At 38.8% G+C, this 15,583-nt stretch overlaps 1 protein-coding gene across 1 annotated transcript in view; it reads left to right on the forward strand.

The window, feature by feature from the left end:
- Window positions 1–15,583, forward strand: part of LOC118811242 (antigen WC1.1-like) — a gene marked incomplete at its 5' end in the record, with an annotated part of 34,604 nt that overhangs the window by 10,091 nt on the left and 8,930 nt on the right. Inside the window, 7 exon segments of the mRNA XM_036575400.1 lie at window positions 1,611–1,673; window positions 2,030–2,092; window positions 2,520–2,597; window positions 3,027–3,089; window positions 3,188–3,250; window positions 3,354–3,413; window positions 13,962–14,030. Coding sequence (XP_036431293.1) covers window positions 1,611–1,673; window positions 2,030–2,092; window positions 2,520–2,597; window positions 3,027–3,089; window positions 3,188–3,250; window positions 3,354–3,413; window positions 13,962–14,030 — 459 coding nt within the window.

Below are 15,583 nucleotides of genomic sequence, written 5' to 3' on the forward strand. Positions count from 1 at the left end.
TAAATGGCTGTTCCTGATTAGTCTACCACCGGCCCAGTCTGCCATTCCAAGGGTACTGTTCCTGAGGTCCATGTGACATTACAAAGGCGTGTCATCCATGATAGCTTCACAGCATCCAGAGCCTTAAGCATTTCTAGGCAAATCTCATCCACCCCTAGTGCCTTGATACCAAGGAGCTTGCCAACTACCTCAGTGACCACCATCAGGGAAATTCCATCCCATGGGGGAGGCATGTCTTTTGGGTTAGGAGTTTCTCAAAGTGCTCTGGAAGTCAGAGTTTCTCAACCCCTGCTGAGTACAACTTTAGCGAAGCCACTCTGATCTCTGCTGAGTCGCCAGACAAATGTCTGTTTTTCCATGGCCTCTTCAAACTCCTCCCATGTTCTGGATTTTGTTTCTGCCACCACCGCTGCTGCTGCCTTTTTTCCCCAACCGTATCTATCAACTGAGTCAGGAGTCCTCCAGGCCGACCAGTCCTTAAAGGCCTTCTTCTTCAACCTGACTGCTTCCCTCACCACCATCGTCCACTATGGGGTTCTGGGGTTGCCACCCCAACAAGCTTTTGGTTACAGCTATGCCTGATGGCTTACACTGTGAAAGTTTTGTACAGAGTCCATTTGGACCCCATGTCATCTACCTCCTCTGTGGTGAACAGGGGCCTCTGCCAGTTTTGCCAGCACACCCTCACTGTCCTCTTGGGTCTATCAGATCCGATTGCCAGTTTTGCCAGAAATCTGATCCAACTCACCACCAGATAGTGATCGCTTGACAGCTCAGCACCTCTCTTCACCCGAGTGTCCAGAACACATGGTCCTAAGTCAGATGAAACAATAACAAAGTCAATCATTGACCTTTGATCCAAGGAGCTTTGGTACCATGTACACTTATAAACATCCTTGTTTTCGAACTTGGTGTTCATTATGGACACTAATCATTAATCATAAATCATAATGACATCATAAATGTCATTAATCAGTGACTAGCTCAGAAGTTTAGACGTTCCTCCCAGTCACCCCACTCCAGGTTTCCCAGTCATTGCCAACATGAGCATTAAAATCTCCCAGCAAGACTCTGGAGTCTGTAGGTGGGGCCCTTTCCAGAACCCCACCTACTTGCTCCAAGACGCCCTAATACTCTGAACTGTTGTTTGGTGCATAAACCCACACAATAGTCACAGTTTTCCTCCTTGCAATTTTAATTTGCATTGAGGCGACCCTCTTGTCCACTGGGACAGACTGCAATAGATCATCAGTTTTACACATGCATGAATCAACTTATTGTTGTCTGAAAAAAATCGCATGAATAAATCATGTTTGGTGTGTAAAGACCTTAAGAATGTGTTCCTCAGCAGCTGTATAGATGTATCAGTTGAGGAACTGAGGAGAGAGGAGGCATTCTAAGAAAAGAAACACAGATGCATCTTATATTGAAATCTTTTTTTTGTTGTAAATCATGATTTTGGCCTAAAATGAGACCAAAAGATGATTGTATGCAATTCATTTTTGTTGTGGTTGAATTTTAACAGAATACAAAGTTAACTGATGATGTCACCCTCTGTAGCTTGCAGTGATCCACAGCAATTAGAGGATTGTTCTGCTCTCCTTTAACAGGAAGTATCCTCTCTGAAGAACAGCATTCAGGATATGAGGATGTGGATGAGGAGCTTCTCTCAGGTAAGAGGACCAGAACATGTGTGAGCCAATCTCCATTCCACTGATATGTATAACAATCGCAACTTAGAAATGAGAGAATTCATCCCTATATCCATGTTTCATAAGCCAAAGTTAAATCAGTATTTAGAGAATTAAAATAGAAAATTTATGTGAAGGGAATAAATGTGTGTGTGGGAGTGCAGTGCGTGATGATGGAGGAGGTGTGTCTGGGTCTGTGTTTTAGTCTTGTGTCTGAGAGCGCCCTCTACTGTCTACTGTCTTACTAAGCCAGTTCACAATGATCCACAGCACTCAGAGGATTGTGTGTGGTTCTGCATTCTGAGCGTGTTTGATGACTGTGTGCTCTCCTCTAACAGGAAGTATCATCTCTGAAGCACAGAATTCAGGATATGAGGATGTGGATGAGGAGCTCCATTTGGGTAAGAAGATCTGAAAGTCCATACAACTGAGAAATATTACAGTCACCTTTTAGAAATTAGAGAATTCATTAGAAATACATGTACACAAATAAATACATTAAGTCGAGTTTGTTTTAGCCATGTCTCTTCTATGCCAAGAATATTTAGGCTCAGAGTAAAATTCTCATCCACATCACACCTGATGTCCTCTCTTACTTATACACAAAATAACTCCATAAGTGACCCATTGGTCAGCACCCGGGTAGGACTTCAACTGAGATGGGAATCAACTGTGATTGGCCTTTTGGCAGACATTCAGTCAGCAGTTTGTCTGTGTAGTCTTATCATTTTTTTGCATTTCATTGTTGTCCAATGAGTAATTGTGATTGAGGAAATCGACATCCATTTTTAAAATGTTTATAAATAAGGTATGCTTTTATTGATTTAGGTGAATCAGCAAAAGAGGACACAGCAGAGAGCTATGATGATGTCATCTCTGCTGGACAGATCTCTGATAGTGTAGCAGGTATGTTTCTGTGTTGGGGCTTTAGTTTAGAAAGATGCAGAAATAAAGTAGAGATTAAAATCATTACAAATGTTATGAAATTAAAATAATTAAATAGTCTGTATTTGTAATGACTTTGTGAACCATTTGTGGAGCTTTACTGACCCTTAAAGCAGTGGTCCACATATAAGTGCAGGAAGGCCTTTTGGTGCCCACATATGCCATCACACCTGCAAAATCTGGCCCAAATTAATGTATTAATCTTTATTCAAATTAAAAAATCATTTTGTAAACAAATTTATTTTAATGCTTAAAAAATGCAATGAAACTACATCGATAGTAACAAATGTTACAAAAACCCAGCGTACACTTGTGTCTGAAACACCTAACAAATACAGCTGTGTAAAATATGGTTTTATATGATTTAAATATGTCTGTGTTTTGGTGTAGAGGGCTTAGCAGAGATTTATGATGATGCCACCACTGCTGATCAGAGCTCAGCTGTTGAAACAGGTTTGACTTATAAAGTAATAATACTGTAATCTCAAACTTGAACACAGTCCCTGATGATACTGAAGCTGATTTAATGACTTTTATTTTTATTTTGACAGAATACTTGGCAGATGTCTATGATGATGCTGTTACCACTGGACCAAACTCCAGCATTATGAAAAGTAAGTCTTCTTATTGTGTAAATAATGACTGATTTACAATTTAAAACTGAAGCTTCAACACAGAAAAAATAACTTGTATATTTATCTTTCCATGTTGGTGTAGTGGACACTCGAGAGAGCAATGAGGATGTCTTCAGTAATGAACAGGATGAAGGGCTAAAAGGTGATACATAAACAGTGTTGTTGTCCACTCAATAAACAAACATAACCATATTTGTTAATGTACAAACAGTTAGAAAAGACTAATTTGTTAGCCTTTTTAACTCACAAGCTCTAAGTGCAGAACAGAGTTGGGTGGGTCTGTCTGTAATAATGAAAGTGATTAGTGCAACAGTGGCATACAGGCAAGGCTGGAAGCACAAATGTGATGAGTCTAGTACTCAAGACATGCAGATGCTAAACACTGTCAGTTGTCAGAAATGTTAATGCATTATTAACAGTATTTATGCATTAATGTAGTATTTTACAGCTTTATAGACAGTGGACTTTCTTTGATGTACAACCCCATTTCCAAAAAAAATTAGGATGTTGCACAAAATATAAATAAAAACAGAATGCAATGATGTGCAAATCATTCAGGCCTTATAGTTAATTAAAAATAGTACAAAGACAAAATTTTATTGTTTTTATGAAAAACATACGCCCGTTTTAAATTTAATGGCAGGAACATATTTTGAAAATGTTCCTGTGTTGTGTCACCTTTTCTTTCATCAACACACTGTAAGCGTTTGGCACCTGAGGAGACCATTAGTGTAGTTTTGAAAGTGAAGTGTTCTCTAATTCTTGCTTGATGTAGGATTTCAGCTGCTTAACAATTTTAGGTCTCCACTGTCATATATTCCATTTCACTGCGGCAAATGCTTTCAGTGGGTGACAGGTCTGGACTGCAGACAGGCCGGTTTAACAACTGGGCTCTTTTACTACAGAGCCATGCTGTTGTAATACATGCAGAATGTGGTTTGACATTGTCTTGCTGAAATAAGCAAGGCTTTCCCTGAAAAATACATCATCTGGATGGCAGCATATGTTGCTCCAAAACCTATATAATGTTCAGCATTAATAGCTCCTTTACAGATGTGTGTCACCCATGGCATGTGCACTAATGTATTCCATACCATTACGGATGGTGCTTTGATGATCCCTCTTCTGTTTAGCCCGGAGGATGTGGCATCCATGATTTCCAAAAAGAATTTCAAATTTTGATTCGTCAAAATTTGTATGGTAAAGTTTCAACATTCAACGTGCATTTGTGGCTGCAGCGATGAACTGTGTTGACCAAATGTGTTGAAATGTATTGGCCAATCCAATACATTCTCCACAGACTATGCCTGTTGAGGAAATCAGGAACCCTAGGAAGGAGGTGTGAGACACATGAGACTGACACTTCTCCATCTTGACTTACAAACAATTTTCTAATATATTTTTCAGAACTTGCAGTATATGTTGAATGTGTTCTGGCAGGCCTTTAGAGAAAATGAGAATAAGACCTCATCAAGGTATATGAAGACAGAAGTTGACCTTATCCCAAAGCACATCATTGATCAGTGCCTGAAAAACAACTGGACAGTTAGACAGTCTGAAGGGCATTACCAAGTACTCAAAGTGATCAATAGTGGTGTTAAATGAAGTCTTCTACTCATCACCTTCCCTCATACATACTAGATAATTGACATTGTGCAGATCTAATTTGGTGAACACAGTGGCCCCCCTCAGCAGGTCAAAGGCAGATGACATAAGAGGGAGTGGGTACTTGTCCTTTCCTTTAATGCCATTTAACCCCCTGTAATTAATTCCTCCAGAGGAATGAGCAATTGCTTGGCCAGGGTGACATCAAGAAGGTTCTCCTCTGCACCTCCACTACAGCTGAGAGTTGATCCTGGTTATTACTGTCCTGCCCCCAAGACAGTGTGGTGTCTAAAAGCATGTATGCTAGGGGTGGTGCACCTTGCCCAGCTCCACTCTCTAGTGCCCCTCATGGTCCCTCATTCCAAAAATTGACCAGCTAAACCACATAGTACAGAGGTATTTACATTCATGGTGTCTGCGTCCCCTTTCTTTCGCCTTTCTTTAGGAGAAAGGCGAAAGTGACTCAGTTGCATGGGTTCCTCTCCAACATGTGGAGACTGCGATGGCTCCAAGGGAGCTGTTGACAAAGGATGTGTGAATGTTTTGAGCAGTTATGTTAACATGTTTCCTTTCCCATCTGCTCTCATGAATGAGTTGGTCTAGTTGAACAGCTGTTGTTATAAGAGTCTCTAGGGAATTGCCCCAGTTACAGTTTGTTAGCTCATCCTTCACTGCTTCATTACTTCATTGTAGAAGGCTACAGTAGTGCAAGACTAAGCAAAGTTCCCCAGTTCCTTAAAAGCAAGCAAGAGGAGGCACAGATAAACCACATTAGGAATTGATACAGGGGCAGGTTATGCTTAAGCCACACCTAGGAAGGTCTAGACGTTCTAAAAGCACTGGTGCTTTGGTGGCATCTGCTGTACAGGTGAGGTGTGAAACCAACTGCCTGCATTCTCTGATTATATCAAAGCACTATCAGAAGTGTATAAACAGTTGAAACACAATTCTGGGGAGTTTTAACACTCTAGAGAGTTGTAGCTTTCTGGACCTGCATTTTCCATCGTTGTTTATTGTTGGAATACGGCGGTGATTACTAACTCTGCTCATGGAGATCTGCTTACCTGAGGAGGTTAACTTTTAATTAGGTGGATCTGGTATGTTACATTTGGACTGGAGCTGAATTCTGCAAGAAGGTAGATCTGGAGCAGGGTTGGTGACCAGTGCAATACAGTGTACTTTTAAAAAATGTATTATTTGAGATATATGTTCTCATTTTACAGATTATGATGATGTGGAAGAGGAGCCTGAGACTGAGATGAATCATGTGACTGAGAGACCACAGCAAGTGTCTTTCCTCGGGACATTATATTCAAACCTCTTCCAACGCAATAAATGATTTTGTTATAGATCACAATTCGTACCTTAAGAAGCATAAGCATTGTTTATTCTCGCTTTGCACATCTCAGATAGGATATAGTGGTGTTAAAATTCAGTGTTGAGAGGATTACAGACATTTGTACTGTTGTCCCTCAAAAACTGTGCCATTATAACTGAAAAAGCGTTTTCTATATTTGGTGATTATTATTGAACATTATGCATACCCAGAGCCTTAGTCACAGCTGCAAGTCAAATTCTCTTTTTGTTTCTTATGTATTGAGTGTGTAATAGAATCTCCTGCTGTGGTCAGAGAGGTAACTCTCCAGTGCTCTCCTTTTTATATTTTGACCAGCAATATTATATGCATGATAAATGTTCGTTTGTCATTTTGACTTTTTATATCTCAGAAATGTTGTGTTACTCTTTTAGGAGCAAAAGCTTTGGCTAACTTTGCCGTCTAGGTCAGAATAGAAAACAGATTAGAAAAAAATAGCACACCAAATTGTCTTTGATGAAGTATAATCTCCGGTTACACAGAGTGTAAAGATACACAGAGTATAAACATGGCATTCTGTGGTTAAAGAGGGACTTAAACTCAAATAAAGGCAAACTGATCAGTGTTCATTACCCAAAGACAGTGAGCGAGGATACAGGTTCTCCAATTATTTATTATTTTATGGAGATTGAATTCTCTTTGCCTTTTTTTTTCATTTTCAGTTTTTTTTTTTTACTTGTTTCTTTATATTTTAATAATCAGTTATTTTAATCATTAAATAACTGAAAATGTCTTTAATAAAAGAAAATATCTTTGTAAAAATGTCTTTAAATAAATATGGCAAAGGCAATTTGATTTTACAGCATGGATTCAGTTTTGTTATAAAATAATAAAAAAAAAACTCATTAACCAGCTTCATTCTACCATTTGTTTTGAAATTTAGGGTGTATAGACCTGATTTACTGTGAATGATGAAATAAATGCAAATTATATGTAGTTGGGCTACAGTAAAGACCAGAGAACATTTTGAATTGTATCTTGTAGTTGAAGCCTAGCCTTTTCAACCATTTTTAAACCTTGTAGTGATATCAAACCTGATCAAATTCATCCACAAAGAAAAGACAAAGTGTAGAAAGAGAGACAGAATGATGAGACAGACACAGATTAACAATTAACCCTTCCTTTGTTTTAATTAAATTTGAATGATTTATTATTTTCCTCTTTCATAAACGTGCTTTCTTTCATTTGATTGTTATAAGGCTTGATGGCTCCGTCTGCCAGATGAGAGAGAGAGAGAGGCCTCCACAGTCACCAGCAACACTATCACAGAAAGAAGACAGATTAATTGTAAAATGGTCTAGAAGTTCTAGAAGCACTGGTGCTTTGGTGACATCTGCTGTTCTGGTGAATTGGGACACCAAAAATAGCAAGATGGAAATTTTACTCCAAAGAGTTTATTTTCTCTTTCAACAAAAGCAGTTTAATCACATACATTAGAGCTTCTGCTTCTGGATCTGGGCTGTGGATCAAAGCTGATGCTGACTGGTTTAGTCTGCAATTCTTTGCTCGAATATTGTGCTCATTTTGAAATGGTAGAGACCAGACACATCTTAACTGGTCTGAGGGGTCATTCACTTATCTTTAAACTTTAAAAGACCAGAGCCCTGACCATCACAATATGCCCTACACCAGGAGAGAGAGTGAGAGCAGAGAAAACTTGCTGTTCTTATTGAAATGTAGACACAGCAGGACCAAACTAAACAACGAGGAACAAAAACTAACAACTGGGCACTTAGAGTACAACTTTCTTTAATTTACATTTACATTTATATTTACAGCATTTAGCAGATGCTCTTATCCAGAGCAACTTACAAAAAGTGCTTTGTCTATCCAGAGGAAGTATCTTTGCTAGTTACCAATAGGTTAGAGAGGAAGCCAGTCCTGAGCTCAGATACTGCTAGAATCAGAAAGTCATTATAGACACCTAGAGAAACAGGAACAGAGTTAAACACAGAGCAGTGCAATACAATACAATACAATACAATACAATACTTTACAATAAATACTTAATTCAGTGCTCGCTTAATTCAGTGCTCATTTAAATTTACCATGTGATTTCCCAGAATTTAGGGTGTAACTTTCCTGTTGGGGGTCCTGACCATGGAGGAACAGGATAAAAGGGGGCTAACAAAGTATGCAGAGACACAAATGGACTACAATCTGTAACTATAGGAATGGAAGCTTTAGCGACAGCTCTGGCAGGAAGACTCTAATGCTATGTGATTCATTCATTCATTAATCCTGACCAATCACAGGCCTACACCTGTCTTTAAAATGACTCGACTTATGTACCTGTTCTGCTGCTTTCAGATGCATATGTTTTAACGTCCCTCTCCTTCCTCCCCACCACCTTCAGTTTGGTCCCTGTCTAGTTGTCCGGGGGAAGGCTCCCCATTACTATCCAGCAGGATCAGCAAGGGTCTCGATGCTCCAAGACCTGGATTGAGGATGGGGCCTACACTAAAGACTCTTTAATTTCTACTAAGCTGTTATCTTTCAACTTGTAAAATCTTATCGAAGATTACAAAACTGTTTTCCTTCACTCTTGCCTCATGAGTCTTTCTAGCTAAACTGCAAAGTGAACCTATATGGTAACTGTAGCTGAAAAAATGGACAAAGAGTAGAAACTTAAGATGTGCTTAATAAAGTAGCCAGTCAGGATGTGTGTGTGTGTGTGTGTGTGTGTGTGTGTGTGTGTGTGGATGAAGTACAATAAAACAAATGCTTTTGTCTTTTGCTCATGGCAGTTGTAACCATTTTTATGCATGTCAGTTCAGCAGACAATCTTCATCCACACTCCAGGGATTTATTACGATTATGTCTCCTATCTTATTGTATGATTTTGAAGAAAATGTATTTCAGATCCTCTAAACTAATCTTTTAATCTTAAGTGCACTTGTGAAACAAAAATAAATTAAAATGTACAACCCCATTTCCAAAAAAGTTGGGACGCTGTGCAAAATGTAAATAAAAATAAAATGCAATGATGTGCAAATCATTTAAACCCTATATTTCATTGAAAATAGTACAAAGACAACGTATCAAATGTTGAAACTGAGAAATTTCATCATTTTTAATTTGATGCCAGCAACACATTCCAAAAAAGTTGGGAAGGGGCAACAAAAGACTGGTAAAGTTGTGTAATGCTAAAAAAAAACCCTGGTGGTTGATTAGCAAATGGTCAGTAACATGATTGGGTATAAAAAAGCATCCCAGAGAGACTGAGTCTCAATGAGGAGGGGTTCATAACTCTGTGAAAGACTGCATGAGCAAATAGTGCAGTTTAAGAATAACGTTTCTCAACACAATTGCAAAGAACTTTTGCTTTTTATCATCTACAGTACATAATGACATTAAAAGATTCAGAAAATCTGGAGAAATCTTTGTTTGCAAGGGACAAGACCAAAAAAACAGTATTTGTTGGCCATGATCTTTGATAAAAACAGACATGATTGAGTAGAGGAAATCACCACATGGGCGTAGAAACACTTCACAAAACCACTGTCTGTAAAAAACAGTTTACCACTGCATCCACAAATGCAAGTTAAAACTCTAAAACGTAAAGAAGAAATCACACATAAACAGGATCCAGAAATGCTGCCACCCTCTCTGGGCCTGAGCTCATTTAAAATGGACTGAGGAGAAGTGGAAAAGTGTCCTGTGGTCCGCCAAATTAACATTTGAAATTCTTTTTGGAAATCAAGGCTGAAGACCACTCAGCTTGTTATCAATGCACAGTTCAAAAGCCAGTAGTCATGATGGTTTAGGGGTGCATTAGTGCACATGGCATGGGTGACCTGCACATCTGTGAAGACACCATTAATGCTGAATGATATCTACATATTTTGGCAACATATGCTGCCATCCAGACTTTCTTTATCAGGGAAGGTGTTCATTATTTCAGCAAGAGAATGTCATTCTGAACCACATTCTGCATGTATTACAACAGCATTGCTCTATTTTAAAAGAGTTTGAGTGCTAAACTGACCTGCCTGAAGTCCAAACCTGTCACCACTGAAAACATTTGTAGGGTTATGAAATGAAAGATACAACAAAGAAGACTCCGAACCGTTGAGTAGCTGAAATTCTATATCAAACAAGAACACGAAAACATTTCACTTTCAAAACTACAGCAGTTGGTCTCCTCAGTTCCCAAACGCCTATAGAGTGTTGTTAAAAGAAGAGGTAATGTAACACAGTGGTAAACATGTCCCTGTCCCAACTCTTTTGGAATGTTGTTGGCATTAAATTTAAAATTTCTCAGTTTCAACATTTGATATGTCTTTGTAGTATGTTCCTTTAAAAATATGGTTTACATGATTTGCATATCATTGTACTTTCCAAAAAAAAAAGTACTTTCCAGTTTAATGTGAAAACTATGTACTTTAAATGCTTTAAAGGGTCCTGTGAAGACAAAGGTATGATCTAACTAAATCAAACTCTGCGCCATCCATTACTTGGAGACCTAGTTGGATTATGCCAGGCGTGGAGCTCCTAGGGGCACGGTTCTGTAACGGCCTGCCGTAATATTCCTAGACACTTTACTATTTAAGACCTAATAAAAAGGGTCATATAAAGTCAGTGGGGTGACATGCCTAGATTGGGGGCCACAGGAGCCAAGGTTAACTTTCTTGGAATTTCTGCCAATGCTTTTAAATGACATGTTAAATGGATTTTAAATTATTTTTATATGTTAAATGATAAAAATGCATATTCTCAACCCAAAAAAGTTACATAGAACCATTTGTTTGGTCTGTTCTCTTTGCGTCTCAACGTCTAGTTTGAGTGTATCTGGTTTTGGGGATCCTAGGGGCCACAGTTTTGTTAAGGGACCCTGAAATGCTATGAAGTCAAAGGTACAACATGTCCTCACCAAACTCAGTGTCCTACATCAAATGGAGGCCTAGTTGGAATATGCCTGATTTGGGGCTTCTAGGAGCCATGGCTTTGTAAAAGGCTGGTGCGAACTCCACTGCCCAGGCCCCGCCTCCTGTTCACAGCACGGCCACTGGACTACACCTCACGTTCGATCCTGGCAGAAGGGCTGGGGAGCGGAGGCGGTGACAGGGAGGCGGAGCAATGAGCTCTCTGTCCCTCTTGGCTCAGGTGCTCACGCTGCCCTTAATGAGAGCCAGCTGATGCTGGTCTGGATTGGCAGGATGAGCGCTGTTTATGCTACATCCTCCATTCAAGGCCTTTGGGTCTAAAATCACTTAATGAAAGGGTCATCTAAAGGCAACAGGTAGACATAGATACAGGAAACTCAGCACTGCACTATATGCCTTGTGGCCTTGTTTGTGCATGCCCGGTTTAGACCCATTTTAATATGCTGTCCAACTGTATATAGACTACAGCATCCTGCTGTAAGTGCATGAGTGAGAACTGTGCATGTTTTTCCGCATCTTATTGCTCAGCCAAGAAAGGCTTAGCAACACATGGTCACTTGTGATGGGAAGCTCGGGTCCTGAGCTATTGCATTCTCTCTGCTCTCAGTGGGGGTGCCATCTGGCAGGGTCAAACTTGCATTTGGGCTTCTTACCCAACCTCCTATGTAAAATCCAACCTCCGAATTGAGTTTCTTACCTCAGAGAACCCATCAGTAAAATTTTGGCAGAGAGCTTTCGAGATTGATTTGAAATGTCAAGCCTCATGTACCTGTATTTTAGAAATTAATATTTATTTCTTGGACTTTGTGCCAATGCTTTTCAATATCAGACATTTAGATTTATTTATTTGAATTTCTGGTGTTAAATGATGGAAATGCATATTCTCAAGCAAATAAAGTGAGTTGGGGACACTTCTTTGGCCTGTTGCATCTGTGTGATTTGTCACCTCAAGGTTTAGTTCAACCTTGTCCAGTATGGATTTCCAAGGGGCCAGAGTTCATGAATCAGTACTCTTCTTTAACCACTGATTAGGTCCTAGGGTCCTATTAAAGCAAAAGTGTGACAGAGCCTAACCAAACTTGGTGCCCTCTATTAACTCAGTCGGCTCTGTCGTCATTTGCCCCGGTTTGACATTGATATGGAAACTCTGGGTGCTAAAGGTCCTCAGAGTACACACTCAGTACACACTCAGTAGGCCTTTAACAGAATTCATGTCTTAGTGATTTAGGGAATATTATATATATGTATAATATATATATATATATATATATATATATATATATATATATATGGTGGTTATTATACACACACACATATATATATATATATATATATATATATATATATATATATATATATATATATATGTATAATAACCACCATTAGTTTCAATGAACTTTTGAGATTTCTATTTTCCTTTCTGAATTTCCAGTGTTAAACTGTAAATGCTTGGAAATTGGAAATGCCTCCTCCATTCACTTGCTTCTTCTGACAATAAACATTTAAAAACTTCACATAAAAATAAGGGTGAGTCACATGATAGTCTAACTTTGCTTTGTCATTTGGTGACATTTGGTATTGTGGCCTAGTTTGATATTTTAAAGATTTACAGGGAATAATTAATTTATAAAATTACAAATAACAGTTCTGCCAAACACATTCTCAACCTCTAACCAGCTCTACTACACACTCCCTCACACTCACCTAACCAGCTCTACTACACACAGCCTCACACACACCTAACCAGCTCTACCGCACACACCCGTATACACACACTCTCACACACCCTCATGGACATCAAGCTCCACTCATGTGTATTATTATTATTAGTGTTCCACATCAGGCATTTACCAAAATCTAGACAATAAAAAGTCATGCAGATTCTCCTAAAGGTGATCTGTTATTCCTGTCTGGATTCAAATTGTTACTTTTTAATGTACATAACTTAACATCCACCAAGAAATGCCCACTCACTCACATACATTTATCTACACTTTATTTCAGTGACGCTGTGACATCAGACCTGTTGTGAACTGATGCTAGAAAGTGATGCAGATGGAGGAGAAGAGACAATGATATTTATTTATTTATTTATTTATATTTTCAGATCTGGGAGAACACAGAAGTGATGTCAGCGGTCATATGAGCATAGTGTAGGGTACTACATGTGTTGAAAAAGAATCATTGGAGTGATAAATGCACAATAAGAGCTCATTTTAAATTACTTGTTAAAACATATTATTCTGTCAAAACATTAGGGTTCTGTTGATTATATTATATTAAATTACATTTTGTTTATTCTGTATCTTTATTTATTTGTTGGATTTTTAGTCAGTCAGTTGAACTTGTCTTATTTCTGTGTTTCTGTCTTCTAACAGAAGAGCAGTTTGTGTGTGAGATGTTATCAGTGTGTGGATCAGCTCTATGCAGGTGCAGCATTAATGCTGTATTACACTGGAGTGTTTCCTCTCTCTGAAGTCAGTCTCCTGTATGTTGGTGTGTTTCTCACCACACTGCTGCGAGCGTCTCTCCTCACACACACACCTCTAGAGACAGAGGTGGAGTTCTGTTCATCAGTGCTGACGCTCTTTTGATAAATATGGAGAAAGGAAAAAAAGCCTCCTCTGATTTGTCACTGAAAATGTTTGATGATTTCCTCTCCTCTTTCTAATAAGGTGATAGTGAGTGTGATTGGCGGGTGTGGGGAGCCTCTCTCTCTCTCTCTCTCTCTCTCTCTCTCTCTCTCTCTATCAGTTTCTTCAGTCTCTCTGGGGGAGTGGAGGTGAAGCTTGTTCTGCTGCTGAGTTGAACGGACTGTGTGCAGGTCAGAGGGAGATGGACAGCTGTGTGGCTCTCATTCTTCTGTCCTCCACAATCACACTCACCACAGCTGGTAAGTACACTTTCAGTATCAAACAATAATTAAGATACAATTTTAACTGTGCTGCTTTCTCTCTGTTATTTTTATTTGAAAATACCTACAGCCCTTTATATTGTGTGTAAATTTCAAGATAAATGGAAAGTAAAGTCACCATTTTGGAAATACAAGCTTTTCGTCCGACAGCAGCAATATGTTTATATAAAACATTCTCTCTCTCTCTCTCTCTCTCTCTTTGTTGTACAGACAGTGTGAGGTTGGTGGATGGTGGCAGTCGCTGTGCTGGGAGAGTGGAAATTCATTATAATGGAACATGGGGAACAGTGTGTGATGATGACTGGGATATAAGAGACGCTGCAGTGGTGTGTAGAGAGCTGGGCTGTGGAGAGGCTGTAAATGCACTGATACGTGCTCACTTTGGACTAGGATCAGGACCAATCTGGAAGGATGATGTTGACTGTAGTGGATCAGAATCTACATTGATTAACTGTACATCGACTAAATGGGGTGATCATACCTGTGATCATTCTGAAGATGCTGGAGTTACCTGCTCAGGAAATCTTCTATTTGATGCCATTGGTATTAACTCCTATATTACTTGAATGAATTTAACAGTTTTTACAGCTTTAATAGCTGTTTTACAGCTTTTGTTCTACTGTAAAAAGTCATTACAGATTTTTGGAATCTTGAACATCTTTGTGGATTTTGAAACCACATTTTCCTTCAAATTCCCATTTGACAGGAACACATTACAAACTAAGACTTCTGGGCAGGTGTCCAGGGACCCCAGCCACAAAAAGGTTTTATTAAACAGTTCTGTAACATAAGAATAGCTCAACCGGTTTACACTGAAGTTTCTGTAGTTACTGAATAACCCTAAGTATGTAATAGGCCCGAGATTTTAAGGGGTTAGACAGCATAAAATTATAAATGATTGAAAGCTATTGATAGAGCATGTTGTGGCTGTGATCTTTGCTGCCATTATTATATTATTCTCTTACTGATGTCAAATATATAATGTCTGAATTGATAAATGTGATAAGATATTTACTTAATTACTTTTGCAATTTTTCTATCTATATTTGTGTATCCTCACCTTGTTGTACAGACAGCATGAGGTTGATTGATGGTGGCAGTCGCTGTGCTGGGAGAGTGGAGGTTCGTCATAATGGAACGTGGGGAACAGTGTGTAGTGATTACTGGGATATGAGAGATGCTGCAGTGGTGTGTAGAGAGCTGCGCTGTGGAGAGGCTGTAGATGCACTGAGTGATGTTCACTTTAAACCAGGATCAGGACCAATCTGGATAAATAATGTGCACTGTAGTGGATCAGAGTCTACACTGAGGAACTGTAGATCACCAGGATGGGGAAAACATGATTGTAATCATACTAAAGATGCAGGAGTCATTTGTTCTGGTAGGTTTTGCTGATAAATTCAATTTTCACTTTTTAAATTTCATTTAATTTATTATTAATATATTTTTTTTAAATCTGTATATCTTTACAAAATGTGTTAACATGTTAATGTGTTCAAGTGTAAAATACAAATAGGTTCAAAGTTCGTAAC

The sequence above is a fragment of the Colossoma macropomum genome, unplaced genomic scaffold, assembly GCF_904425465.1.
Source record: "Colossoma macropomum unplaced genomic scaffold, Colossoma_macropomum, whole genome shotgun sequence".
In the NCBI taxonomy this organism is placed as follows: Eukaryota; Metazoa; Chordata; class Actinopteri; order Characiformes; family Serrasalmidae; genus Colossoma; species Colossoma macropomum.